The 25,541-nt window shown below is 46.3% G+C and overlaps 2 protein-coding genes across 8 annotated transcripts in view; one reads left to right on the top strand and one right to left on the bottom strand.

Moving 5' to 3' along the window:
- The window catches only part of ZFP3 (ZFP3 zinc finger protein), a 136,389-nt gene that overhangs the window by 26,721 nt on the left and 84,127 nt on the right, over nt 1-25,541 (bottom strand). For all 5 annotated transcript variants that reach the window (XR_011561962.1, XR_011561965.1, XR_011561964.1 and 2 more), the window contains 2 exons: nt 19,651-19,801; nt 3,779-3,908 (listed from right to left, as the gene is read on the bottom strand). The gene's annotated coding sequence lies outside the window, so the exon portion shown is untranslated. The remainder of the gene's footprint in view (nt 1-3,778; nt 3,909-19,650; nt 19,802-25,541) is intronic.
- Nucleotides 5,274-24,639, top strand: SCIMP (SLP adaptor and CSK interacting membrane protein). Of its 3 annotated transcripts, none has more exons than XM_070772925.1 (5): nt 5,274-5,790; nt 16,188-16,311; nt 18,382-18,445; nt 19,943-20,016; nt 22,208-24,639. In XM_070772925.1, exons 1-5 carry the CDS (start codon nt 5,749-5,751, stop codon nt 22,417-22,419), a joined length of 516 nt encoding a protein of 171 aa, XP_070629026.1. In that variant the 5' UTR covers nt 5,274-5,748; the 3' UTR covers nt 22,420-24,639. The 3 variants fall into 3 exon arrangements, with proteins under 3 accessions (XP_070629026.1, XP_070629025.1, XP_070629027.1); XM_070772924.1 differs by lacking the exon at nt 5,274-5,790 and adding an exon at nt 8,812-10,110; XM_070772926.1 differs by lacking the exon at nt 5,274-5,790 and adding an exon at nt 8,829-9,814.

Here is a 25,541-nt window from a genome sequence, read left to right on the forward strand (position 1 = left end):
GAAGCGACTTAGCAGCAGCAGCAGCAGCAGAGGTCATCCCTCTGAGTTTTCTGATCCTAGTTCTCTGTAAAGTGTAGAGATAATTGATAGCAGACAGAAATGATTCTTACCTACAGCTATGGAAATTCAGTCCTATCCTGTAGAGGCTGGCTTTCTTCCCGCCCACCCTCTTGGTGGAAAAACCAGTCTGGCTCACATTTGCACATTTATTTCAATACTCTTGACCTACAAATTTGTCTGTTCTTTGGATTTTCTTTTAAACCTACTCTAACATCTACCTGGTTGCCTCATTGATTAATTAGTAGGGTAAAAAACTTTAACAGGTGCTCATTTTTATATCTGCATGAGATTCATGATTTTTATCTTTCTTTTTTTTGTAATTTTATTTATTTTTGGCTGTGCTGAGTCTTCATTGCTGGGTGGGCTTTTCTCTAGTTGCTGTGAGTGGGGGCGACTCTGTAGTTGCAGTGTGAAGGCTTCTCATCGCAGTGGCTACTCTTGTTGCACAGCACAGGCCCTAGGGTGCTTGGGCTTCAGTAGTTTTGGCTTCCAGGGCTCTAGAACACAAGCTGAGTAGTTGTGGTGCACAGGCTTAGTTGCTCCAAGGCATGTAGGATCTTCCCAGACCAGGGATCAAACCTGTGTCCCCTGTATTGGCAGGCAGATTCTTTACCACTGAGCCACCAGGGAAGCCCATGATTTTATCTTTCAGTGAAAATTATCTTTGGGGACATTCCTGGTGTGGTCCAGTGGTTAAGAATCTATTTTCCAATGGAGGGGATGCTGGTTTGATCCCTGGTCATGGAACTGAGATCCCAAGTGCCGCTAAGCAACTAAGTCCAGGTGTCAAAGTTTCTGAAGCTCATGGGCTCTGGAGCCCACATGCCACAACTAGAGAGCCCTATGCTGCATGATGCAACTAAGATCCCACTGGGACTGACACCCAAGGCAGCCTAATTAATTTTGTAAAGAGACTACCAAGACCAGATTAAAGGAGTGCAGGCCTCGCACACACCCTGATCCATATCAGCAAACCCACCCTAGAACCACCTAAAACTCTTCACCAAGTCTTCCCTGGTTGGGACACATGGATTTTCAGGCCACCAGCTCTCTGTGTCCCCCTTTGCCTGGCAAAGCAATAAAGCCATTCTTTTCTACTTCATGCAGGAATCTGTCCGAGATTCAGCTCAGCACTGGTGCACAGAGGCTGAGTTCTGGGCATCAAATTCACGTTTAACTGGGACAGAGTTCCACTTTGGGATGACGAGAAAGGTCTGGAGAGGGATGCTGGTGATGGTTACACAACAGTGTAAATGTACTTAATGTCACTGAACTCTACACTTAAAAATGGTAAAAATGGTAAATTTTATGTTACGTATATTTTATCGAAAAAAAAAAAGAAAAAAGAGTGGCTCATTTGAATACTTTCTTGGGTGAGTTCCTGTGAGTAAAGTTGAAATTGGACAAGATTTCACAGTTTCTCAGAGACTGATCTTCTGTGTATGTGTGATTTTTAAAAATAAACCTTCCTCCTTCCACCAAATCCCCTCAGTTCTCAACCAAACAGCAAACAACTATGACCCACCGTTTAGAAGTTTCCATGGAACAGAATGGAGATTTAAAAAAAAAAAAAAAGAAGAAGGAGCTGGCAGTGTGTAGAGGGGAAACTGGCCTGATGGTGTGATACTAGTTCTGAAAGGATTGTCTGGGTAAGCAAATGACCTTGACACCATCTCTGAACTGGCTTAGACATGTACAGGAAGGTTTGGTAGGATTCAGGAGATGCTAGGGGAGTATTAGTTTCCTGTTGGTGGCTGTGCCAAATTGCCACAAATGCAGGGGCTTAAGACAGCACAGATCTACTCTCCTAGTCCTGGACATCAGGCGTCCCAAATAGGCTGGCAGGCTTGGCTCCTTCTGCAGGCTTTCAGGGACAACCTGTTTCCCTGCCTTTTCTCACTCCAGGCGCTGCCGACTTTCCTCGGCTCATGACCCCTCTTCCATCACTCCAGCCTCTTGCTTCCATGGTCATGGCTCCTACCCTGACTCTGACCTTCCTGCCTCCCTCTTGGAAGAGTCTTTCCATCCAAGACCTGCCACCCTGTTTCAGGACGTCGGCGTCCTAGTTCAGTGGAGTCACTTGAGCTGCATTGGGAAGTGTGAAGTGAGAGTTGCTCAGTCATGTCCGACTCTTTGTGACCCCTTGGACTATACAGTCTGTGGAATTCTCCAGGCCAGAATACTGGAGGGGGTAGCCTTTCCCTTTTCCAGGGGATTTTCCCAACCCAGGGATTGAACACAGGCCTCCCGTATTGCAGGTGGATTCTTTTCCAACTGAGCCACAAGGGACAAGGGAAGCCACAGGGAAGCGTTGGGAAGGACCTCACTCAAATCTGAGTTTGCCAAGTTGAGTGCTTTTACCACCGTACCCGGTTGCCCAACTGTGCCCTATGTTCAAGATGGTGAACTCCATTAAGCTTCGGGCCCTCCCTTCAGTGGCCACTCCTTCCAAGGTGCTAGCTGCCACCACAAGGGTTGCTTCCACACTGAGAGCTTCCACCCATTGGTTTTGATTCTGTTTTAATGCCACACAATATTAGTGGAAACTTCTTTCCTGTGTCAGCAGTTGTGCAATCAGAAGTCAGAAACCACAGCCTCTGGGTATGTTATTTCTGTCCACATGACTCCATACACCCCTGTCTTCAGCTGTTGTTCACAGAAGGAATTAGTGAACACTGGTGAAGGGGCACAAAGAGTAAGACCTTCATGTTATAGGTGGCTGGGCCACCTTAGGGAGAAGAAACAACACAGCAGAAGCTGTGTGTTACCTGGCAGGATGTTAACCAGGACACTGAATTTGTGGTGGGTAAGGAATGGATTAGACTCCCTTCTGAGTCTCCTCTAGTGGGATGGTCACCAGTTTTGTGGCTTTAAGCGGTGAATGTCTTATTTGCCCAGCCTTACCTTCAAGGTATTGTGCATTCTGACCAAAATAAGAACTGTTGCTTTTCCCCTCCTTTCTTTCAGTTTAAGGTAGTTTGATACTTTTAACCATAGGGCGATAAAGTCGTCCAGCCTGACCTCTGCTCAGAATCCTGAGGAGGAGAGGAAAGTTCCACAGATGACCACCAGAGGGCGCCTTGATCCCTGCAGGGACCTCTTCTGCAAGAAGCACTTCAGATGTGCTAGAAGAAGGCCAAACAGACCACCCCAACTTCCTGTCCTCCTCCTGTGGTGGGGCTAGGGAAAGTGTGGGTGGCAAGGAAGTGGGCAGGTCCAAACGACCTGGTGGGGGCTCTCAACTTTGCTCTGACTCCCTCTGCCAACACAGTCACTACCCACCAGACACACAACCATCAGCTGCTGCCCAAACACTCTGGGTTGGTCTCTCCACATTCTCTCCCCTTGGTGAGCTCCTACACATCCTTCAAGGCCCAATTCAAATGCCCTCTCAACCCTCTCATTTTGTGCTCCCATGGCACTAGTATTCATTGGTTTCAATGGTAATTACTTATGTGCCCTTCTGCCCTGAAGAACATGGGTTCCCCAAGGGAGACTTGCTCAGCTCAGAGCAGAGACCTGGCACAAAGCAAAGTGTATTGAACCTCACCAGAATTATATTGTTTCCAGCTTCCTTCTGTACCTTGAGAGGCTTTCCTGAAGGCAGGCACTGTGTTTAACTCTTCTCTCGGGCCCTCAAACCACAAGCATGTGACCTGGCAAAGTAGGCCCTCAAGGTTGCTAGAATGAAGTTGCCTCCTTTGGGTATGTAACTCACTTATTTTCCCTGTAGATGACCTGGCTTCTTTTTGCAGTTGACACGTATCCATTAGGCATTTTCAGTTGTGCCCAGGTCTGTGCTGAGGTCCAGGGTTGAGGAGGGTAGTTGAGGAGGTATCCTGTCCCAGCTGCAGAGAGCAGACAATAATGGAAGAGAGATTCATGGCACAATCTCTGAAGCACCTTCTTGTTTATCAAACTCTTCTATTTTACGAACAAGGAAACTGAGGCCCAGGGAGGCTAAGGGTTCATGGAGGAAGTTGTTGGCAGATGGAGTCCGGCATTTGGACCTCCTGATGCCCCTGCTTGGATGTGCTGTGCCAAGTGCATTGTGGGAAGCAGTGGGTTGATCAAGTTCACTGCATCTCAGCTGAACATGGCCATCCCAGAGGCTTAGCAAAATCATTTATGGCATGAGTTAATGAGACACAAACCAAGGAGTCACCAAGGAGTAGCAGAAGATAAGTTCTACCCACCGAAGCATTTATTCACTTCTCGAAAGTAAATAAATTCACTCTTACATTTGCTCTTAGAGAAGTTTTTGAGCAGCTAAGTTTTGGATCAACCTTAATAAGAAAGAACCTAGACTTTTGCAAATGGACAGACCTGGGTTGAAGGTCTTTCCTGGGCTGTGCAGAGCTGATTCCTGATGTAACCACCCGGAACCTCGATATTCTTACGTGCAAAATGGAGACAATAATCTTCCAAATAAGTGAAGATAAGGTGAGATAAGAGTACCGATTTTGGATCCTGATTCCCAGAAGGGGAATACTCCCTCAATTCAGTTTAGTCACTCATTCGTGTCCAACTCTTTGCGACCCCATGGACTGCACCACGCTAGGCCTCCCTGTCCATCACCAACTCCTGGAGTTGACTCAAACTCATGTCCATTGAGTCAGTGATATCATTCAGCCATCTCATCCTCTGTCATCCCTTTCTCCTCCCGCCTTCGATCTTTCCCAGCATCAGGGTCTTTTCCAATGAGTCAGTTCTTTGCATGAGGTGGCCAAAGTATTGGCCACCTACTTTGGGATACTCCACAGTGGGATTTATCAGTTCTGTGGTGAGCTGACAATTGTGTGACCCCTGGGTGGGGCTGGAGAAAAACTGGCCCCTCCCAGTGCCAAGTCCAGTGACTCCTGTCAGTTACTTCAAATTGGCCGTGGTGAAGATACTTATGTCATGGAAATAAGCAAACACTACAAATTTCAGGAATCTTTTTGTCTCCCGAGAGCCTGTTGTTAAATGTTTACCAGATATCCCAGGGTATTGTCATTATGGTTGAAAGTAATCAGAACATTTTCACCCCAGGCAGACACAATGCATACCAGTTTGGCTATTTTTACTGACGTGACCACTCAGTCAGAACAGTCAGTTCCACAGAATAGTTGGTTGACTTCCCCACCCACAGCCCCCATTTCGGAGGCAGTGGTGTTGTGGGAAAGACGATTCAGTCCAGTGGTCAGTTGGACCCACTTCTTGATGCAGTGTGTCACACACCTTCAGAAACAGGAGCAAAAGCTGGGTCAGAGTGCCAGGGTCCGCCGTGGGCTTATGAGAGCTGTCTTCCTTGGGGGACAGCCCTTATATTAATACATGTGAACTGGTTTCTTACCCAGTCTGTCTCTGGGTCTGGGGGGTTGTCAGGTTCCCTTAGCTCTTCTGGAGTTCCAGGGTGCTCAGGGCAGGCTCGTCTGTGGGAAAGCCCCCCAACCCTGGGGCCCGACCTCTCCACCACAGGATAGTCCACTGGTGGGCCTTGCAGGAGCACAGGAGCAGAAAGAAGAATCTGGCTCCTAGAAGAGGAATTGGCTGCCTGGTGATGGTGTCTGGGGCCTCTCCCTGGTGGGCTGAGCATAAAGGGGAAGTGTGGTCAGGCTGGCACCCACAGCTCGGGCTGGGTGGAAGGCCTGTGGGCAAGAGACTGCCTCTCCCCAGCTGTGCTGAGCCACGGCCTTCAGAGCACTGATGGCCCCTCAGCCGCTCACATCTGGACCTCCTGCAACTCAGGTAAGCACCTGGGCCCAGTCAAGGCAGGGGACCGCCAGGGCTGGGCCGGGGGATTGTAGCCTGGGGCCTGGGGACCACTGGGTGGGGCTGGAGAAAAACTGGCCTGGAAACCACCCTGCTGGTGGCTGGCTGGGTGACCTCAAGGTCATCTCCAGCTCCTGGGGCCTCCTCGTGTGTAAGGTGGGGTCATGAAGAGGCCTGCTCCTCAGGCTGGAATGATGTTGTGCCTGGGAGTGAGACGTGTGTACTGTGAGCAGGTTGTAATCATTCTCTGGATTCTGATGGTGAGTTTGGGTACCTGACTCACGCGAGGACCCCCAGTGGGTCCGTGCTGGAGAGAGGGTGGGGATCGAGGCACTAACTCTGTGAACTTGGGGCTCCCCCTGAAGCCCTGGGATGAGCACCAACAGCCTGGGTGTCTTTGTCACTGTGTCTCTGGCATTCAGGGACCTCTCTTGCAGAGGCCTCGGGCTCAAGACCTCCACTGAGCCATCTACCCTCGCCGTCTGGAAAAAATTACTGCGGTGGGGGCCTGGGTTCGGCTTTGTCCTTTTAACTTCCACCTTCTCATGCATCAGTTGTCCTTCATGTCACTCCCTCTCCTGGTCCCTCTGCATGTGTGGACCTCTAAGGAGGCATCAGAAGTGGGGATTGTTGAGCCTGCAGAAGACAAGGGCTGGGAGCTTCTTTTGAATATTTTTTTTTAGCATCTCTTTCTTTTTCTCTGTCTGAAAATTAGAAAACTGCAAAGCAATAGCGGAAACAATGACCCTTGATCCCACCACCTCACAACAATCACGGTAAAGATGGTGCTGCTGTCTTGCCTTCCAGTCATTTTTTCTTAGGCGTAGCTGTTTTGGAAAGTTACCTATGTTTTATTTTGATATAAGTACATTCTAGACATAGAAATACAGATGTCACTGCTGTCTTCAGGGCACCAGCATCCCTGATTCTCTTCCATCTACTCAACATGAGGCTGGCATTCCTGCCAGAGAGCCCCTGGGTGACAGGTTCAAGTTTCCCTCACATTCTCAGAGCCAAACAAACAGGGGAAAGTAAGCAACAGCAAGGGGCTTCCCTGGTGGCTAAGACGATAAAGAATCTGCCTGCAATGCATGCAACCTGTGTTTGATCCCTGGGTCAGAAAGATCCCCTGGAGAAGGGAATGGCAATCCACTCCAGTATTCTTACCTGGAGAATTCCATGGACAGAGGAGCTTGGCGGGCTACAATCCATGGGGTCCCGAAGAGTAAGACGTGACTGAGTGACTAACACTTACATGCAAAGGCAAGTAGAAACTTGGTTGGACCCAAGGAAGGACTGCTGGGTTGTAGAAATCCTGGAATAAACTCACTAAGAATCCTGAATGACCTGCAGCTCTGGAGGGCTCTGCTAACCCATCATCCCAAACATCTCGAAGATACTAGAAAATTGACCTGTTTGAGAGCAGGGAGCAGAAGCTCTTGTAAAACATGATGCCTAAATTTTTGAAAACGTGTTTGCTTTATGCCTCACAGCAAGGCTGGGTGGGAGGGAAAGAAAGAAGGACCCTACTCTCACGCACCGAACAATCTAAATCCACCTTTCTGTGCTTTCTCCCAGCCATTCTCCTGGCACATCTTCAAGTAATGTTATAAGATGTGGCGATAGTCTAGATATAAGTCAGCATTCTGTTCCTTTCATGTGGTTTCTCAATAGTTGATGATGCTTTCTTCCTAATGACTCCTAGATTACTGCATCCTATCCTATCAAGTCTCCAGTCTTCTTGCCTGGAAAATGCCATGGACAGAGAAGCCTAGCAGGCCCCAGTCCATGGGGTCACAAAGGGCTGGACACGACTGACTAACACACACGTCCTATCAAGTGGCCCTTCTGTAATTTTCTTCCCCAAGAGACCCCCATTTGGCTGCTGGGCAGCTCCCTGTTCATCTCTACGAAGGTTCACCTCTACACGATTGTCCTCTTAGGGTTTTACTTTGTTCAGATTATTTCTCAGGCTATATTTCTAGAAATGATATTATAGAATTAAATGGTGCGATCGTTTTTTAAATGTACTATTTTCTCTCCAAAATTGTATTTAAAATTAACGTGTCCTATCACTGGCCCTGTGGGAGGGTCCGTTTCACCACAACTTTGCCATGATAGGATTTTATGGTTATCTTTCATTTTTGCTAGCAAGTAGATGTAGTTCCTAACTGTGGCAACAGGGGCGATAAACTATGATGGGTGAGTGTATATGAACAGAGTCAAGCCCTCTAATGAAATAAATCAGACAAGATTAATCTGAGAGCTGGTGTGATAAGCTGTAACACTGAGGGGAGCACGTGGGAAAAAGGATATGTTTGGCTTGATTTCTTCTCTTTAGCTCTCTAGGATTTGTATTTAACCTTTCACAGAAGTGGAAGGACAGAGAGAGGGAGAAGAGAAACAACTCCTTTTAATACTCTGCTCCCACCCTACCCCAGGCATGCTTGAGTTTTACTTTTTTAATTTATTTTGGCCGCACCATTACATCATATGGGATCTTAGTTCCCTGACCAGGGGTCGAACCCATGCCCCCTGCTTTGGAAGCATGGAGTCTTAACCTCTGGACCTCTATCCAGGGAAATCCCACACTTGGACTTTAGGTGGCCATCAACTATCCAGACAGCCATTTCTGGGGCTGACAACAGCAGGGCAGGGTCGAGTGGGAACTTGGCCTCACTAAGCCTGAGCAGTGACCGTCTGGGAACTAGAGATGAATTCGGGCAAGCACAGCCCATGCTGACTGGCAGGTGTTGCCTCAGTATTATCTGGAGTCTCCCAGACACTTGAGATCCAGGCGGAGAGCAGCTTGGACCCTCATTCCATGCCCTGCAAAGTGCAGAGCTGTCCCTCAGATTTCTGTGGGTTCCGCAGGAGGCCAGTCCTGCTCTGAGCCCCTGTGGGTGAGCCTCTGTTCCATACTGCATCAACCCAAGGCTGAAACAGTGTTACAATTTGGGTGGGAGTAAATTAAAAAGGGGTGGGAAGCTGTAATTAATTTTATTAATACGTTTTACTTAGCCCACTCTATCCAAAATACTATCATTTCAACATGTAACTGAGATAAACATTTGTTAATGAGATCTATCATGTTCTTTCTGTACCAAGTCTTTGAAATCCAGCGTGTATTTCGAACTTGCAGCACATACTCAACTAGCCATCTAGCCAGTGCTCAGTGGAAGGGCCTCACGGGGCCAGTGGCTGCTGTCTTGGACAGAGCAGGCCTCTGGTAGAGGGATTTGTGTCCATAAAGGCAGAGAGTAAGGAACTGGACTCATATTCACATCTCCCCAACTTCCTGCTAAGCTATTTGCAAGTCCACCTCTTCCGACAAAGCCTTTTTCTGACTAACTTTCTGAAACTCTAATTCACCACCAACACACGCATTCCACCCACACCTCTTGGGACTCATGGCTATTTCAGGTCGCTTATTTTTCATGAGAAAAACTCAAGTCTTTCAATACACAGGGCATTACCATTAATACACTTTGAAATAAACTGAGAGGCTGACACTCAGGACTTCTTCTCATGAAATAGGCTAGAATAGATGAGAAACTGCCAATTGGAGTGCACCTGAAGACACTTTGTGAAACGTTTTATTTATGTGAATATATGTGTAGCTGTCACATTGTAAATTGCACATCTTACTCTGAGGAATTTGGTTAAAAAAAAAAAAAACAAATTCTTGAACAAAGCCACAGTCTCCAGAATTCCTGATGATGGAGAGTGAATGTGTTTTCTGCCACTGACTCCCCGGAAATGCCTTTTGGGGAAGTGAGAGTCAGAGCTGGGTTGGTAGTTGCTTTTAGTGGCTCTCCCACCCTGAGCCTACTCAGAACTGAGTGCCTTAGGCTACGGAGGACAGAGCAATCAAGAGAGAGAAGCTGCCACTCCACCCTTCACACCTCTCTGCCTGGCTTCTGCTTCCCAGCCAGCCGCTTGAAGCCCACGACCAAAGGCAGGGGGAGATCAGGGAGCCTGCCCAAGCTCTCGTGTCCAGGTGAGGTGCTTTAGAACTAGAATGCCAGCACTTGAATTTCAGACCCTGGATCCAAACTGCCTACTGCATCATTAGCGGAGAAGCCTGCCCACAACAAGGGAAGAGGGAAGGAGGTGGGGCCGTCAGTCATGCAGTCATTTATTCACAGATGCGTATGGCACTCCCACTGCATTCCAGGTGACGGTCTAGGAACTAGAAAGAGTGGTAGAGGGAGCAGCAAGATTCTTGCTCTCCAAGAGCTTACAGCCAGTGTGGGAGATGATGAACAGCAAACAAACCATCAGACAGCTGTCACAGTAAGTGTATGCAGGCTCAGTTGGAGGAAAAAAAAAAAATGCATTTTGAATATTGATCATAGCCTGTTGCGGAGTGGGAAGCAGGGCTGTCTGCCTCTCACCCTGCTGCCCCCAGAACCTCGCCTGTCGACTCTTCCTAACTCAGAACAGGAGCTTTCTGGCCAGCTTCCTGCCCTCTCATCCCAGTCTGGTTCTGCTGAACAGCACAGCCCTCCTTCCATCCTTGTTCCCTTTTAAAAGCTGATTCTTCCATCTGAGCCCCTGAAGGTAGCTTTTGCTCTCTTTTCTCTGCCTGCATTTCATTTTGTCCTTTTTCCTGACACTTCACAGTTTATAAACACACTGACTCCCTGTATTTTAAACAATCTTTCCTCATCTCACTTTTCCCCCTTCTTGAAATTCAGGCTTCCCTTGCCTTCTGGGCTTTCATCAAGCTGACTAGCGCCCTCTTTAAGCTGTTATCAGAGGAGTGACTGAGATGCAAAGTCTGTCTGAGGACAGGGTGATTGAGAAGAAGTGGCTCGATAGAGTGCAGGACACTGAGCTCTGGGGCGAGGAGCGTCTGTGAAGCTGGGAGGGGAGGACAAGCAGGGAGGACGATGGGCAGACAGCAGGTCTTCCCAGGTCACCTTAGCCCTGCAGGAACTTCACTCCGAGGCCATGTTTGGTTATGACTATCCTCTAAGGACTTTGGATAAGATTCTAGGATACTCCTGCTCCTGCCAAAGCCCTGGGGAAGGAATCCTGAGGCTCCGTGAAGCCATTCACACCCTAGTAAAAATCAGTTCCTCTTCCTCAGTGTCAGGCAAATGGGTATAAAAGTAGGGGAAGTAGGGAGAGAGTGACTTGTTGATGATGGAGTTCCATCAGCCATGTGACAAGCAAACAGGAGAAGTCTTTGGGTTTAAGGGGTTTGTTTTAGTGCCTTCAGTCTACTTTGCTGCTTCTACTGCCTGTGAATGTTGCGAGGAGCAAGCCTTCAGCCTCCTCACCTCTGCAGCTCGGGGCTCTACAAGCTGGCTGGATGTAGTGTTCTCCCCAAGGCCTGAGAACCCACTGGAGCGTGTGTTAACAATGCTGAGTCCCACACCAGAGTTACAAATCAGAATTGGGAGTAGAGTTGGGACACAGACTGTGGTATCTATCTGCATTTTAGTACATTTCCCAAAGCTCTGGCTTAGTGGTCACAAGTAAGAGTCCTGGGCTTAGCTTCTGATTTTTTCCACTTATGACCTTGGGCAAGTTCATTGAGCTCATCTAAACTTCTATTCTCTTTTCTCTAAAATGGGGCTATAATTATGACCTGCCGTACAGTGTGGTTGAACTCATGCTAAGGTAGCATATATGTATGTTCCTTTTCTAAGATGCATTTTCATATTGAGGTTCTTATTATTTGGAACAAGTCACAACTCAAGGTAGAGGTCTTGCCAATATTGGAATTTCTTGACCGATGGTTCTGCTTTCAGTTCTGTTATGAAAAGAAGTATTTATCAACTTGGTGTAAATCTGACAGAGTAAAAACAGCATGAACTTTGGCATCAGACCAGGCTGTGCTGCAATCTTAGACTAGTGAGCTACTAGCCATGCTGCCTTTAACAAATTGCCTAAACCCTATGAGTTCTCTCTTTTTATCTTTTTTTTATACAATGGGGGTAATAATAACTCCTCCCAACACCAGTATAAGGATTAAGTGATAACATGTATGTCACTGGTTCTCAACACTGACCTCCACCTAGAATCATCTGGAGAACTTTACTAAAACAAAGTCCCAATGGCCAGGCCTCAGGTTGGGAATTTCCACTCTTCCTCAAGTTCTTGCCCTGGGGTCTGACACACCCAGGTCCTCAATAGCTAATGGCTAAAGGCAGCTCCCTTGTTCTTCTGACTCTTCTTTCTTCCATTCGTGGTGTCCACCAAATGCTCCCCCAGTTGACAGGAACTGAGGTCAGGCCCTGCCCTCCTCCCGGCAGCCAGGACCCCTAACCTGTATCTGTAGACTCAGCACCTCACCCTTCCCAGGCCCAGGACCTGCTGACCTATGGCTCAGCTTTGGATCAGCTTTGGGGCCACACTGAATCCTTCCGTCCTCTGGTCCATACTGCACTATGAGCCCCTACTCTGGCTCATGGGGCTCTCTCTTATTTCTGAGTCCAAGTCCAGCCTTGAGAAACTTCCAATGAGTTCAGACTCTTGAAAACAAAAATGTCCCCTCCCATGTGGCAGTCCCCTCCCAGACACAGAGACCCACGTCTGTCCCAAGCCTTGGGGTGGGTCTTCGCTGCTTCTTCCCTGAGCCAGCAACATCGAGCACTCTGTGGTGGACTTCTGGTCAGAGATGGCAGGATCATTGCTGACTTTTTCCCTTTTCATTCCGGAGACATCAATAGAAGGCAAAAAAAAAAAAAAAAAACAATAAAAATAAATTTTATAATGTATAAATCCATGAGACCACTTTCACTAGAGTCTCATCTTCCTACAGTATCAGCATGAGGTGGTTTGTGTGGTGGTCTCACCCACCCCGAGATGTCCACATCCCAACCCCTGGAACCTGTGGTTATGTCAGACTACAAGGCAAGGAGGAACTGTGGTCACAAGCGGAACTGAGGTTGCAAATCAGCTGACCTGGAGATGCAGTGATGAACCTGGATTATCCGGGTGAGCCCAGTGTAACCACAGCATGCGTGTGTGCATGCGTGCTCAATCATGTCCACCTCTTTGTGACCCCTCAGGCTGTAACCCGGCAGGCTCCTCTGTCCATGGGATTTTCCAGGCAAGAATCCTGGAGTGAGTTGCCATTTCCTCCTCCAGGGGATCTTCCTGACCCTGGGATCAAACCCACGTCTCCCGGATTGGCAGGCAGGTTCTTTCCAGCTATGCCACCAAGGAAGCCCATTGTTATCACAAGAGTCCTTATAAGTGGGAGAGGGAGGCACAAGAGGAGGTGAGACGTGACTGGGGAAGGACTGTCAGAGAGATGCAAGGAGATGGAGGAGGGGGCTGTGAGCCAAGGAACACAAGCAACCTCCAGAAGCTGAAAGGAGCAAGGAAGTGGCTTCTCCAGTGGGGACTTCGGAAGGGGCCAACCCTGCCCAATGGCAACGTGCTGGCTGTTGTGTTACCCAGCAATTTGGCTGGATAAAACTTCTGTGCTGTTTTTAGACATGACATCCGTGGTGATTTGTTGGAGCGGCCACAGCGAACAGATGCAATTTTTTTCTAACTACCCTACTGCCTGGGTTCCTGCCTTGTTCCAGCAAGGAGAGGCCTCCCCCAGTGACATTTTGGTCCAACCCCAAAACTTTTATTACTTTTGATTACTAAGCAGATTCATTTCAGTTTTAAAAATTTAGTCACACTCATTTAAAAACTTCCGTCTCATCTTTGACCCAAAGCTCCCCGCTTTGCCCAGTGAGGGGAGTACAGAGCAAGGTGAGGGGTGAAGTCTGCCTCAGCTCCCTAAGCACCCTTCCCTGCCCTTACCCCCGCCTTCCCCCCAGTATCGGATTGAGGAGGAAAGACAGGGACAGTTTTCCACAGGAAGTCTCCTCTCGCTGGGTCACTGCTGCTGATCGAGTCTGTGGTGTTGGGTGGAGACTCACCCTTGGCCCTTGAGTCCCTTGGGGTCCCTTGAGAGACTCAGCTGCACCTTTGGGCTGGCTGCCAGCCTCCTCTCATGTAAACACCTCTTTGCGTGATATTTCAGTAGCTCTCAGGAAGCCTGCGCCCCACGACCTTATCTACTCCAGGCCTGACAACACAAGTGGGATTCAGTTTCCATACTTTCCAGAGCCTGAACTGGACTATACAGCCGTGACACACTGCCCACCAGTTGTACTCCCTGCCATCTCTCCCCAGGGCTCCTGTCCCCTCTCTTGGGGTGGGGGGACCACTGGGATGTGGTTATTAATAGCCCCCTTCCTCAGCTGCATGCTCCCAAAAAGACCTGCTCGTCTTGGTTCTGTTGTAAAGGCACCTGTTGGCAGTTCATGGGGGAAGAGCTATTTCTCTGATCTTAGGTTATGGGGAACTTGGGACTTTCATTCTCAAGCCCCGATCATTCATTCTGGGGAATGCCTTGGACCCCCACAACACCATATGACTACCACAGCGATGTTCCTTTTGAAGTAAAGTGAGATATCCTGACCTCCATCTGACCTCTCCTTGATGATTCAGAGGCATCCTGACACTGGAAGGCTCTGAGACACAGAGAGGAAGCGTTCCGCCCTCCCTCCTTCCTGGGTGACCTGGGGGAAGTCACTACGCCTCTGTCTCAGGCCCTGTTTAGAAAAGGGTGTGGTGGTGAGGGTGAAATAAGGTGAGTGATGAGAAAGCTCTTGGTGCACTAAACACGCTCAAAACATCTGATGGGAAATCAAAGCCATTCAATTTGTGTGAACAGGACTGCACAGTATTTACCACTTTGCATTGTTCTGAAAAGTGACCCATAGTTTCACTTTCTGGCATCATCCTATTTCCTCTTTCTTTCCCAAGAATCTGATGAGAATAAAATTTCTCTGAACTTGAAATCTGAACAAAGGGAAGCTACACTAAATGGTTGATTGACTCTTATCAGTGTTATAAAAGTAAACACATAAGTTAAAAAAGATAAAAAAGCAAAGAATTCGGAGGGTTTACAGAGAACAGCAAGTTGCCAGGCCTCTTGCTTCCCTCCCCACACCCAGTCATGCTCTTCAGACACAACAGCTTTTAACTCTGCCTGGTGTGTGTTTCTATAGCTGTAAAGAGTATGTTTATGTGTCTCCTCGGAGAAATCCGTCAGGAGTAAAGAAAAAGTCAAAGAGATAGAATATATGAGGGGAAAATTAGACTAAGAACTAGGAGACATTTAACTAAGAGAAGAGAGACTGAGTGGCCATCAACAGATGGATGAAGAAAATGTGGAGTATACATATATATTCACACACACACATACAATGGAATATTACTCGACCATAAAGAAGGAAATATTACCACTTACAGCAACACAGATGGACTTAGAGACACACTAAGTGACATAAGTCAGACACAGAAAGACAAATACTGTATGACATCACTTAGATGTGGGATTTTTAAAAATAATACAAATGAACTTGTTTACGAAACAGACACAAACTCACAGAACTAGAAAACAAACTTATAACTACCAAAGGGGAAGGAGGAGAGGGATAAACTAGGAGCATCGGATTAACAGATACACTCTACTATATATAAAGTATTTACTGTACATATATATATATATATATATAGGATTTACTGTATAGCACAGAGAACTATATTCAATATCTTGTAATAACCTATAATGGAAATGAACCTTTTCTCAAGACTAATTCAGTTTGCTTTGCATCTTTCTCCCTCTGATCATGCCTCACTCAAGAGATCCATCAAGGTATTTTTCTAACCTCCACCTCAAAAAACAAGTGAAAATGTTAGTTGCTTAGTTGTATCCAACTCTTTGCAACCCCATGGTCTATAGCCTGCCAGGCTCCTCTATCTATGGAGTTCTCCAGGCAAGAATACTGGAGTGGGTTGCCAGTCCCTTCTCCAGAGGACCGTCCCAACCCAGGAATTGAACCCAGGTCTACATTATAGGCAGATTCTTTATATCTAAGCCACCAGGGAAGCACTCCCCCACACCCCAAAAAAAGCCCTCAAAATTCTATCTGCCCTGTTATGAATTTAGTCTAGTTGTCCCTTTGATATAAAAACAACTGCTGTCAGTTATTGCTTTAAATGGCATTTCCCCTTCCTGCTGCATGTTTGACAGTGTAAAGAAAAGCAGTGATTATGTGTACAGTTTCTAGAGTAACTGGTAAGTACATGTCTTACCTCTAATATTCGTAAATTCCCTGTAAGGTAGTAGACAGCATCACTGGCATATTGCAGGTGAGGACACTGAGGCTTGGAGAAAGTTAATCACTTGCCTGAGGTCTCCCAGCTGCAAATCAGCAGTGTTTGATTGTGAGCAAACGCCTGCCTGGTCCCTAAGCAGATGCTGCCGCACAACATGGTAGATAACTGCCTCCACCTCCCAAGAAGCCCTTCACTCATGTCTTATCCTCTCCCTCCATTCTTCTCAGGATCTCAATGCCATGGATTGGTGGAAGGACCATTTCTGGATCATCTTGGCTGTGGCCATCATCTTTACCTCTGTGAGCCTGGGCACCATCCTGTTCTGTGTCTGTAGGTGTCTGTTTAGACCAGGTAATGACCCTCCCCCTTGGGCAGGTGGAGGGAGGGGAGGGAAGTGGTGGTTGTTGGGGCACTGGGGCTTCTTTAGGGCAAAAAGATTAGTTCTGGGCTTCCATGGGCTGAACTCTGGATTTAGCATCATGCACTCTGGGTCGATTCCTAGCTCTGCTACTAATATGTGTCTCTGGGCCTCAATTTCCCCCTCTGCACAGTGAAGGGAGGGAGGTTACTTAATCTCCAAGAACTCTTCCGGCCCTCACGGTTTGGGTAAAAGCAGAATCAGTTTCAAGGCATGCTGTTCTCCAGTGCTGTCTCTCTCCAATGTCACAGCACCTTACCGCTGGAACTTGAGAGTACAAGTGCATGGAATGTCAAAAACTGTCTTGATTCCAAATGCATTGACTTGTGCACATGAAATATGTACAGCGTTTTGTACGGCAATCATTCTCCACAAAGTAGTTTTTAAAAATGTCTTAAGACACCTCTGGCTGTCTAATGGTTAAGATTCCATGCTTCCAAAGCAGGGAGCATGGGTTTGATACCTGGTCAGGGAACTAAGATCCCACATGACACGCAAGATGCAAAAAAAATAAAAATAAAAAAAAAAAATTAAAAACTGACTGTTTTTGAGCTATCTGAAAAAAAGCCCTAATTTGAGTTTTCCATCTCTCACCTTACCCCATAGCGTACCTTCACATTTTGAAGTGTGGTATTACAAAAAAAGTCTTCAGGCATGAAAAATGGACTCATTTCATGGTTGACCACCGTGACTGCCTATTCTAAGATCATACTCTGAATTTGGGGCTATTATATGTGCCTTGGACAGAGGTTCTTAGCACACTTGGACATAAATAAGCAGGTTCCTGGAGGATTACTGTAAATTTAGACTATCTACAAGTGAGTTTCTACTTTAATATTCATCTCCAAAAACATGAAATTCTGGTTCAGTAGTGAGTTTTCTTAAGATCCTACCCCTTAGCTAATGACCTAGGCCTGGAGCACACTTGGGGATGGTAAATGCTCTGAGAGGTATGGCCGTCTTGCCCTGGGGCACCTAGGGGGCATCCCTCCAGAATTAGGGCCCTGTCCTCCTGATGCATCTGGATATGGCCTCAGGGTCCTGCTGAACCAGTGCTGGAAGGTCAGGGCTGCTCAGGAATGAAAGCTTCTGTCATTCTTTTCAATCTCTCTGTAGAGATAAGAAAAGCAAGGTTCAGAGAGAGGCAAATCCTTGGTTCAGGTCTCCTGGGACTTGGTGGCAGAGTTGGAGCCAGAACTTGGGTACACTGGGCTCCCCATTCAAAGCCCTTTCCCCTCCACCCTCTGATGGTAATTAGTTTTTTAAATACAGAAAGTGTATTCTAGCTACTGTAGTCCTCTATCCACTTGTCTTTTTAAAATATTTCATTTTTTAAATTTGTATTTGTTTTAGTTTGGTTGCACAGGCTCTTGGGTGCGGTGCACAAGCTTTTGCTAGCTGTGGTGTGCCAGTTTAGTTGCCTTGAAGCATGTGAGATCTTAGTTGCCTGACCAGGGATCGAACCACGTCCCCTGTATTGGAAGGCAGATTCTTAACCACTGGACCACCAGGGAAGTCCCAAAACATTTTGCTTTTAGATATGGACAAAATATGACCCTGAACAAAAACTTTACTTATTCTCTTTTATCTTGACCCACTCCTATTAACAAGTAGGTTATAATTAATAATAACTTACATGTCCAGCATATCACAGTTTACAAACTGCTATTCCCATTTTTCATCTCATTTCCTCCCATTAATCCTTTTGGCTATTCACTCAACTAGTATTTCTAAGTGACAGCTATATGCTAGGTAGACACAGTACCAGGCGATGAGGAAGCAGCCACAGCCCACACTGGATTAGTCCCAGACTCTGAGGTCAGACTATCTGGATGACATTCTGACTCTATCACTTATAAGCTCTGTGCCCCTAAGTCTGTTTTCTCTGGATGGTTCTTCTTCTGACTATCCTGAACCTGCCCATTCTCTGGTCTCTTCTAAACTCTAAAGATCACAATTTTGGACAATTCTTCCTAAATGAATATGCTTATTTTTTTCCTTAGGCAAGAAATGGGAAATTTCCAAGTCCTTGAAACAAAAGCAGAGAGATGAAGAAACGATGTATGAGTAAGTGCGGGGAATCCTGCTTTTTAATTTTGAGAACCACCTGTCCACTTTCATTCTTGTGCCTGCACTACTGAGCTGGTGTGTGCATGGTCAGTCACTTAGTCGTGTCTGACTCTTTGCGACCCTGTGGACTGTAGCCCACCAGGCTCCACTGCCCATGGGATTTTTCCAGGCAAGAATACTGGAGTGGGTTGCCATTCCCTTCTCCAGGGGATCTTCCTGACCCAGGGATCCAACCCACATCTCCTGCTTGGCTGGCAGATTCTTTACCACTGAGTCACCTGGGAAGCCCCTGAAACTTCTTACCAAAGTATAATATAAATACAGAAAAATGCATATGGTAAGAGTACAACTCAATGAATTTCCACAAACTAAAAAGACCCGGTAGCTTGCACCCAGATTAAGAAACAAAATTACCAGCACCTCAATCCCATATATACCCTTTCAGCCTTTAAATCCTAAGGATAATCACTATCTGAAATAGTATAGGCTCATTTTTCCTTGTCTTTATACTTCCTATACATGGTATTATACAGTATGTGTTATTCAGTGTTTAACCTCTTCTGCTCAGCACTTTTTTGTGAGATTCATTGTGTGTAATTGTAGACTGTTCATTCTCATTACGATAGAGTGTTCCACTGTGGAACTGAACCATGATGAATTTATCCATTCTGCTACTTATAGGCATTTGAGTAGCATCCAGTTTGCCATTGTTATGAATAGTGCTGTCATAAACATTTTAGTAACATATCTTTTGATCAGCAGGATATATACCCAATGTTGCTGTCACATGGTGGGTGTATGTTTAGCATTAGGAGTACACCTGTTTTTTGTTTGTTTGTTTGGCTATGCTGGGTCTTCATTGCTTCAGGGGCTTTTCTCTAGTTGTGGTGAGCGGGGGCTACTCTTCATTGAGGTGTGAGGGCTTCTCGTTGCTGTGGCTTCTCTTGTTGCAGAGCACAGGCTCTAGAGCTTTAATAGCTGCAGCATATGGGTTCCACAGTGGTGGCTCCCCAGGCTCCAGAGCACAGGCTCAATAGTTGTGGCACACGGGCTTAGTTGCTCTACAGTATGTTGAGTTCCTGGATCAGGGGTCAAACCCATGTCTCCTGCATTGGCAGGCAGATTCTTTTTATCACTGAGCCACCTGGGAAGCCCAGGTTTTGCACATCCATTTTGCACATCAAAATACACCCGGTGCTTACCTCCCCCTGCTGATCCAGCTCAGGTAAACACAGAAAGATGAGATCCGGGGTCTAAGTTAGAGTGCTTCTGCTCCACACCCTCAAATCCAAATGGTCCCTGGGCTAAAGAAGTGGTTTTTTTAGTGTGTCAGTTACAGATGGGATGCAAGACCTAGGAAAGAAAGGAGATGCTTTCAGTCTTTAGGGACCAAGATTTGAATGTTCAACTCTGTCCATTTCCCTTGACATTTTCTCTTAAATCAGCAGGCATGATCAAAACCAAACACTGACTCTTATTCTTTCTCTCTTCCAGGAATGTTACAGAACAATTCTCAGTTCAATTACCCCCTCTGCCACCCAGGGATATGCTTTCCCCAGGAGTTGCCTGTGAGTATAATTTGCTGATAACAGTCTCATTCAGAGTAAAATAATAAATTTGTCTTGGCATCTTAGTCAGCTTGTGCTCAGTTGCTCAGTCGTGTCCAACTCTTTGCAACCCCACAGACTATAGCCTATTAGGCTCCTCTGTCCATGGGATTCTCCAGGCAAGAATACTGGAGTGGATTGCCATTTCCTCCTCCAGGGGATCTTCCTGACCCAGGAATCGAACCCACTTCTCCTGTGCCTCCTGCATTAGCAGGCAGATTCTTTACCACTGAGCCACTTGGGAAGCAGTCAGTTTGGGTTGCCCATAAAACAGTAACACAGACAATGTGGCTTAAATGACAGTAAATTTCTCATAGTTCTGGAGCCTAAAAGTCTAAGATCAAGGTGCAAGGCCAGTCTGGTTTCTGGTGAGAATACTTCTAGTTTGCAGATGACTGTGTGCAAACACAGAGGGGAAACAGCTCTCTGGTGTCTCTTAGAAGGGCACTAATCCTATTGGATCAGGGCCCTGCCCTTCTGACCTTGTTTAACTTTAATTACTTATTTGGATACCCCATCTCTGAATATAACTGCACTGGTGGTTAGCACACATGGTTCAGCATATGGATTTTGCGGGGACACAAACTTTCAGTCTATTATACTGGAATTTGCAGATGGCAGCAACCTGTTTCAAGAAGATGAATTAAGTTTAAGATGGGGGGGGGGAGTACAAAATAAGTACCAATGTTTCCAATATTCAATGTGTAAATTCATATTCAAATTCCAGCTTGCAGCATGGATATAAAGGAACACTGGGCTTTTCACACTTTGTATCAGAAAATCTCTGCCTGGTTCCCTTGACTGGGATAGTCTTCCTTAAGCTCTACATACAGCTGACTTTACCTCACCCTTCTGGTATCAGCTCAAATGTTACCACCTCAGAGAGTTCACTCCTGACCATCCTACATAAAGAAATCCTTCCAATTCTCCTTTTGAAGCTTATGACAATTATCCTAAGTAAGCTAATTATCCTTCATCTGTCCATTATCTGTCTCCTCCATTATAATACAAACCCTAGAAAATAAGCGCCCTTCTTGTCTTGTTCACCCTTCTTTACCCACCATTAAGAACAGTGCCTAAAGGGATTTCCCTGGAGATCCATGGGTAAGACTCCACACTCCCAGGGCAAGGGGCCTGGGTTTGATCCCTGGTTGGGGAACTAGATCCCCCACGTGCCATACAACTAAAGAGTTTGCATGCCACAACGAAGACCCTGGACAACCAAATAAATATATACAAATATTAAAAAAAAAACAATAGTGTCTGGAGCTTAGTAGATAATGGATGAAAATATTTTAATTGAATAGATAAATAGTAATATTAGCTAGCATTTGTTGAGCAGGCGCTGTGTGTCAGGTCCCATGCTTGGCACTTTATAGGTACTGTCTCATTTAATCCTCTCAGCAACTATATGCAGCAGGTACATTATTATGTCCCTCTGACAGAGGAAGACACTGAAGCACAGAGAAGTTAAGTGACTTACTCATGGTCACACAGCTAGTGACTGCTGAATCCTGAAGATGAGTTTGGATCTGACTGCAGAACTGAAATGGTGGTTGTTATTCAAGTTCTCTTAGGAAAAGATGTGATTGTGCGGTGGCAGTTCCAGGCCCCATCGAGGGGGAGCTGAGATTTTCTTCCCCTTTAGTCCATGTGCTATGTGCCCATCTTCTGCTAATTCTACCTTTTGAAGACACCACTGCCCCCTTCCTTCTTAGCAGAGGGGTGATGCATGTGAGCAATTATAGATAGTTCTGGAATGCCGTATTCAGTCATTGTGAGGGACATGCCTGAAAGGAAATGTTTGTATTGCTTCCTTATGAGAATTAGAACCTGTAGGTACAGCACTACTCATTTCACTACCAGCGCTGGTCAGTTTCTTGTCTGAACTTCTGTCTTGTGGCTCCCACTGCAGTGCAGTCAGGCAAAGCGACAAGGGAGTCAAGATGTCTGACTGATGTTTGCCACTTACTCACTAGGGTGAGTCTGAGACTGTGTCATGGCTGGACCTCAGTTTCCTCTGCAAAATGGGGATCTGGTCCACCAAGACGTGGGAGGATACTGAAACCCATGAAAATCATGCAGAGCCACTTGGTCAAAAATACATAAACATACACTAGCTTTGCATCTGATACCTTTTTGTGTATTCTAGCCCCACAGGAAACCCCAAGTCGGCCCACACCAGCTGCATACTCTTCGGTACATAAAATTAGAAATAAGAAGACAATCACCGTCCCAAGCTATATTGAGCCTGAGGAAGACTATGATGATGTTGATGTCCCTGCCAATACAGAAAATCATCATTTTGAAACAAACGTTTCTTCCTTTTGGCAAGCAGAAGACGGTTCACAGAGCTTATTTTAAAAACAATCAAGAATGGCTGAAGTTCAATAAGTGCCCAAGTCTAAAAGCCAGTGGTAATATTATGGAACTCTATAAGATAAACACTTTCTGAATCAGATGGAGAAGCATCAGTGATCAGATAACTGCAGCCAGAGGAAAGCTGCCTGTGCTCAGCTCTAAGAATGGAGAGGAGTCAGGCCTTGGGCTTCTGCTGAGCGAGGTTCCATGTGGAGGCCCAGTGGACCCTGCAAAGCTCTCCCCACTTCCCTCCGCCCCGAGAAACCACTCAGTTCCCGGCATTCTTCCCCTGTTTGTGTGGTTCTAAGTGACCTTAAATCTTGGTGTTTGATTGTACGAGCCTCCCAGGCTCCCATCCCCTGCACAAGCCCCTACCTGCTCCACCCACCTCACACATTGAGGGGCTGTGGGTGGTAGTCACAGCTAAGCGCTCTTGCACACAAGTCACACATCACACCTTGCGGATTCTTCAAGGGTGGGGGTGTGCTTCTTGTTCTTGTGAACCCTCCCCACCTACACAACCCCAAGCCCCAGGGCCTCTCTATGACACTGGCCAAACTAACCTCAGAGATCCAAGTTTCCAGCCAGAGTTTTTTCACTGCTTCCTGGCTGCACCGTAACAATCAACAAAGAACAGAAGTCACCTTCTAGACCACAGGACGGACTTTACCCATAGGGGTGTTGATTTTGCAACATGTATACTGGAGGAAAACAGGTTTCCCCAGGAAAAATCATAGGGAACAGGAAAGAAAGGGACGAGTCAGTGGCAGATTCAAGATGAAAGTTCAGGGGTCTTTAATACGCTCCTCCGATATTTTCATTACTGCTTTCCCCCTTGTGTAGCATTCAAGACAAACAGTACCATATCCTCCCTGCCAGATTCCTATCCCTGAGTGACGGGGAGGCAGAAACTCCAGTTCATTATGCTACACCCAATGATACATCCGGGGAGCGGGCTGCGGTCCAGTTATACGAGTGTCCTAGTGGGGTCGCCAAGGCCCGAGTCACCCTGAACCTCATCGATTCCTTCAAGTTGATCTGCTGACGCCTGAAGACTTGACACTGTTTAGCCAGACTCACAGGATGCTGACTTCTAAGCAATCCCTGAGAAATCCAGCTAACAGGCTTGCAGGGCGAGCAGCATGAACTGGTGGAAAGGCCCAGGAGTGACACCCGGACTGAGCTCCTCCTTGAGAGATGGAAAACGTGTACCTGTCATCCCCCTCAACCACTTAAGCACGGCTGGACCAGTGAGGACACGTGCTTCCTCCCAGGTTCTCTCTTTCTAGACTCCATAGAAACTTCCAACTCCTTGTAATACCTCCTTGTTTTAGACCGGTGGTTCTCTAACTATGGCCTTAGGGAATTCTGGTATTCCATGAGCCAGAGAGGACTCATTTCTTAAATCCTAGAAAAAACCCACATGCCCTAGAGCCCGCACAGGACAACTACTGAAGCCCGCATGCCTAGAGCTTGTGTTCCACAACAAGAGAAGCCACCTCAATGAGAAGCCCAAGCGCCGCAACAGAGAGCAGCCCCTGATTGCCACAACTAGAGGAAGCCTGCACAAAGCAACAAAGGCCCAGAGCAGCCATAAAGTAATTAATTATATTTTTTAATTATAGGGGAAAAAATGGCTAAAGGATAGAAGTGTTTTACAAGCATGCTTTCCCTTTTAAAATTTCCGCAAACCATCCACATCTACACCAAAAGTTAAAAAGTAAATACCAGACATGTGTAAACTCCTCCTTGGTTTCTGGGCCACCACCATCTCCTGGTTCTCCTCCTGCCTGACTGGCCTGTCTCCATCTTTGCAAGAACACCTCCTTCTGAAACATCTCTTCAATGCCAATCTTTCTCAGGGTCCTGTCCCTGCATCTCCCTCCAAACACTCATGAGTGACCTCATGGGATCTCACTGCTCCCTGCAATTGGCCCTAATGAAACACTTCTCACTCTGCATTATAATTGCCTAGTTAATTCTTTATCTCCTTCCTAACTTGGGACTCTTTGGGGTGGAAGCTGTCTATATTCCAGTATATTCCCAATGTCCAGCTGAAACCCTGGCATATATTAGGCACTTAATAAATATTTATTGAATATTGATCATTAATGGAAAATCTACCAGTGTGACAAAAACAAATCCTTTTTCTCTGGGCCTGTGTAACTTGGCTGAGATGCTATACAGGGCACCTGTAATAAAACCATGTTTTCTACCAACAAAGTTGTTTCCAGTTTGGATGATATAATTAGGTACATCAAGATTTCACAGGGCATTTTTGTGTATTCTAGCCCCACAGGAAACCCCAAGTCAGCCACCAGTGTCATATCTGACTCATAGATAACGTCACAAATAAGAAGACAGTTTCCATTCTGAGCAACAGTGATGATGTTAAAATCCCTACAAACATGGAAAACTATCATTTGGAAACAATTCCTGTTCTACCACCTTAGCTGATTTGAGAACTGATGGCTTACCCGTGCCCCAAATCAGTGAATTTAGTTTTCTTTACAATAGTTAACAGTCTGATCTTTGTGATACAGACAAGATTGTTCCCTGGAAATGCTCAGGTTTACTAGCAACAAATTTTACAAATCACGTGTATCAGTTAGTATGCTTTAGGCTGCAAGGAACAGACTATCCAATGAAAGATAACTTAAACAATAAGAAATGTATGACTTCACAAACCAAGGCATCTTGATAAGCACTCACTCCAGAATGCATCAGATTTAAGACTCAGAGGTATGAGCTGACTTTTCTTACATTCTCTTAGCTTTCCCCTCATGGCAGCTATTTTGCCACCATGCGGGGAAAGCTAAGAGAATTTTCCTATGAAAGGAAAGCTAACAATCACATCCTATGACAATAAACCTAGGAAGGAAAGGGGGCATTTTCTCCCATAGAACTTTCCATTAATTAGGAAAAACTTTCCCAGAAGCTCCCAGCAACTTTTCCTAATGTCTCGTTGGTCAGGATTGGTTCACATGCCCAGCTATAGGAAAGGCCTATCTTCTGCCTTTCTGGCTTGAAGTGGGCTTTGCCATCAAGGAAAATGAAGGGGATAGCTGCTAAATAGGCAATCTACCATCACTTCATTTTTGTATATAACACTGTTCATTATTTGC

Source organism: Bos indicus, chromosome 19 (assembly GCF_029378745.1).
Source record: "Bos indicus isolate NIAB-ARS_2022 breed Sahiwal x Tharparkar chromosome 19, NIAB-ARS_B.indTharparkar_mat_pri_1.0, whole genome shotgun sequence".
In the NCBI taxonomy this organism is placed as follows: domain Eukaryota; kingdom Metazoa; phylum Chordata; class Mammalia; order Artiodactyla; family Bovidae; genus Bos; species Bos indicus.

Bases quoted from the DNA above. Each gene is read 5' to 3' on its own strand.
- SCIMP (XM_070772924.1), top strand. From the start codon at position 9,943: ATGCAGTCATTTATTCACAGATGCGTATGGCACTCCCACTGCATTCCA. The intron at 10,111-16,187 runs GTAAGTGTATGC...CATTCTTCTCAG, and splicing joins ACCATCAGACAGCTGTCACA to GATCTCAATGCCATGGATTG. The intron at 18,446-19,942 runs GTAAGTGCGGGG...TCTCTCTTCCAG, and splicing joins GATGAAGAAACGATGTATGA to GAATGTTACAGAACAATTCT.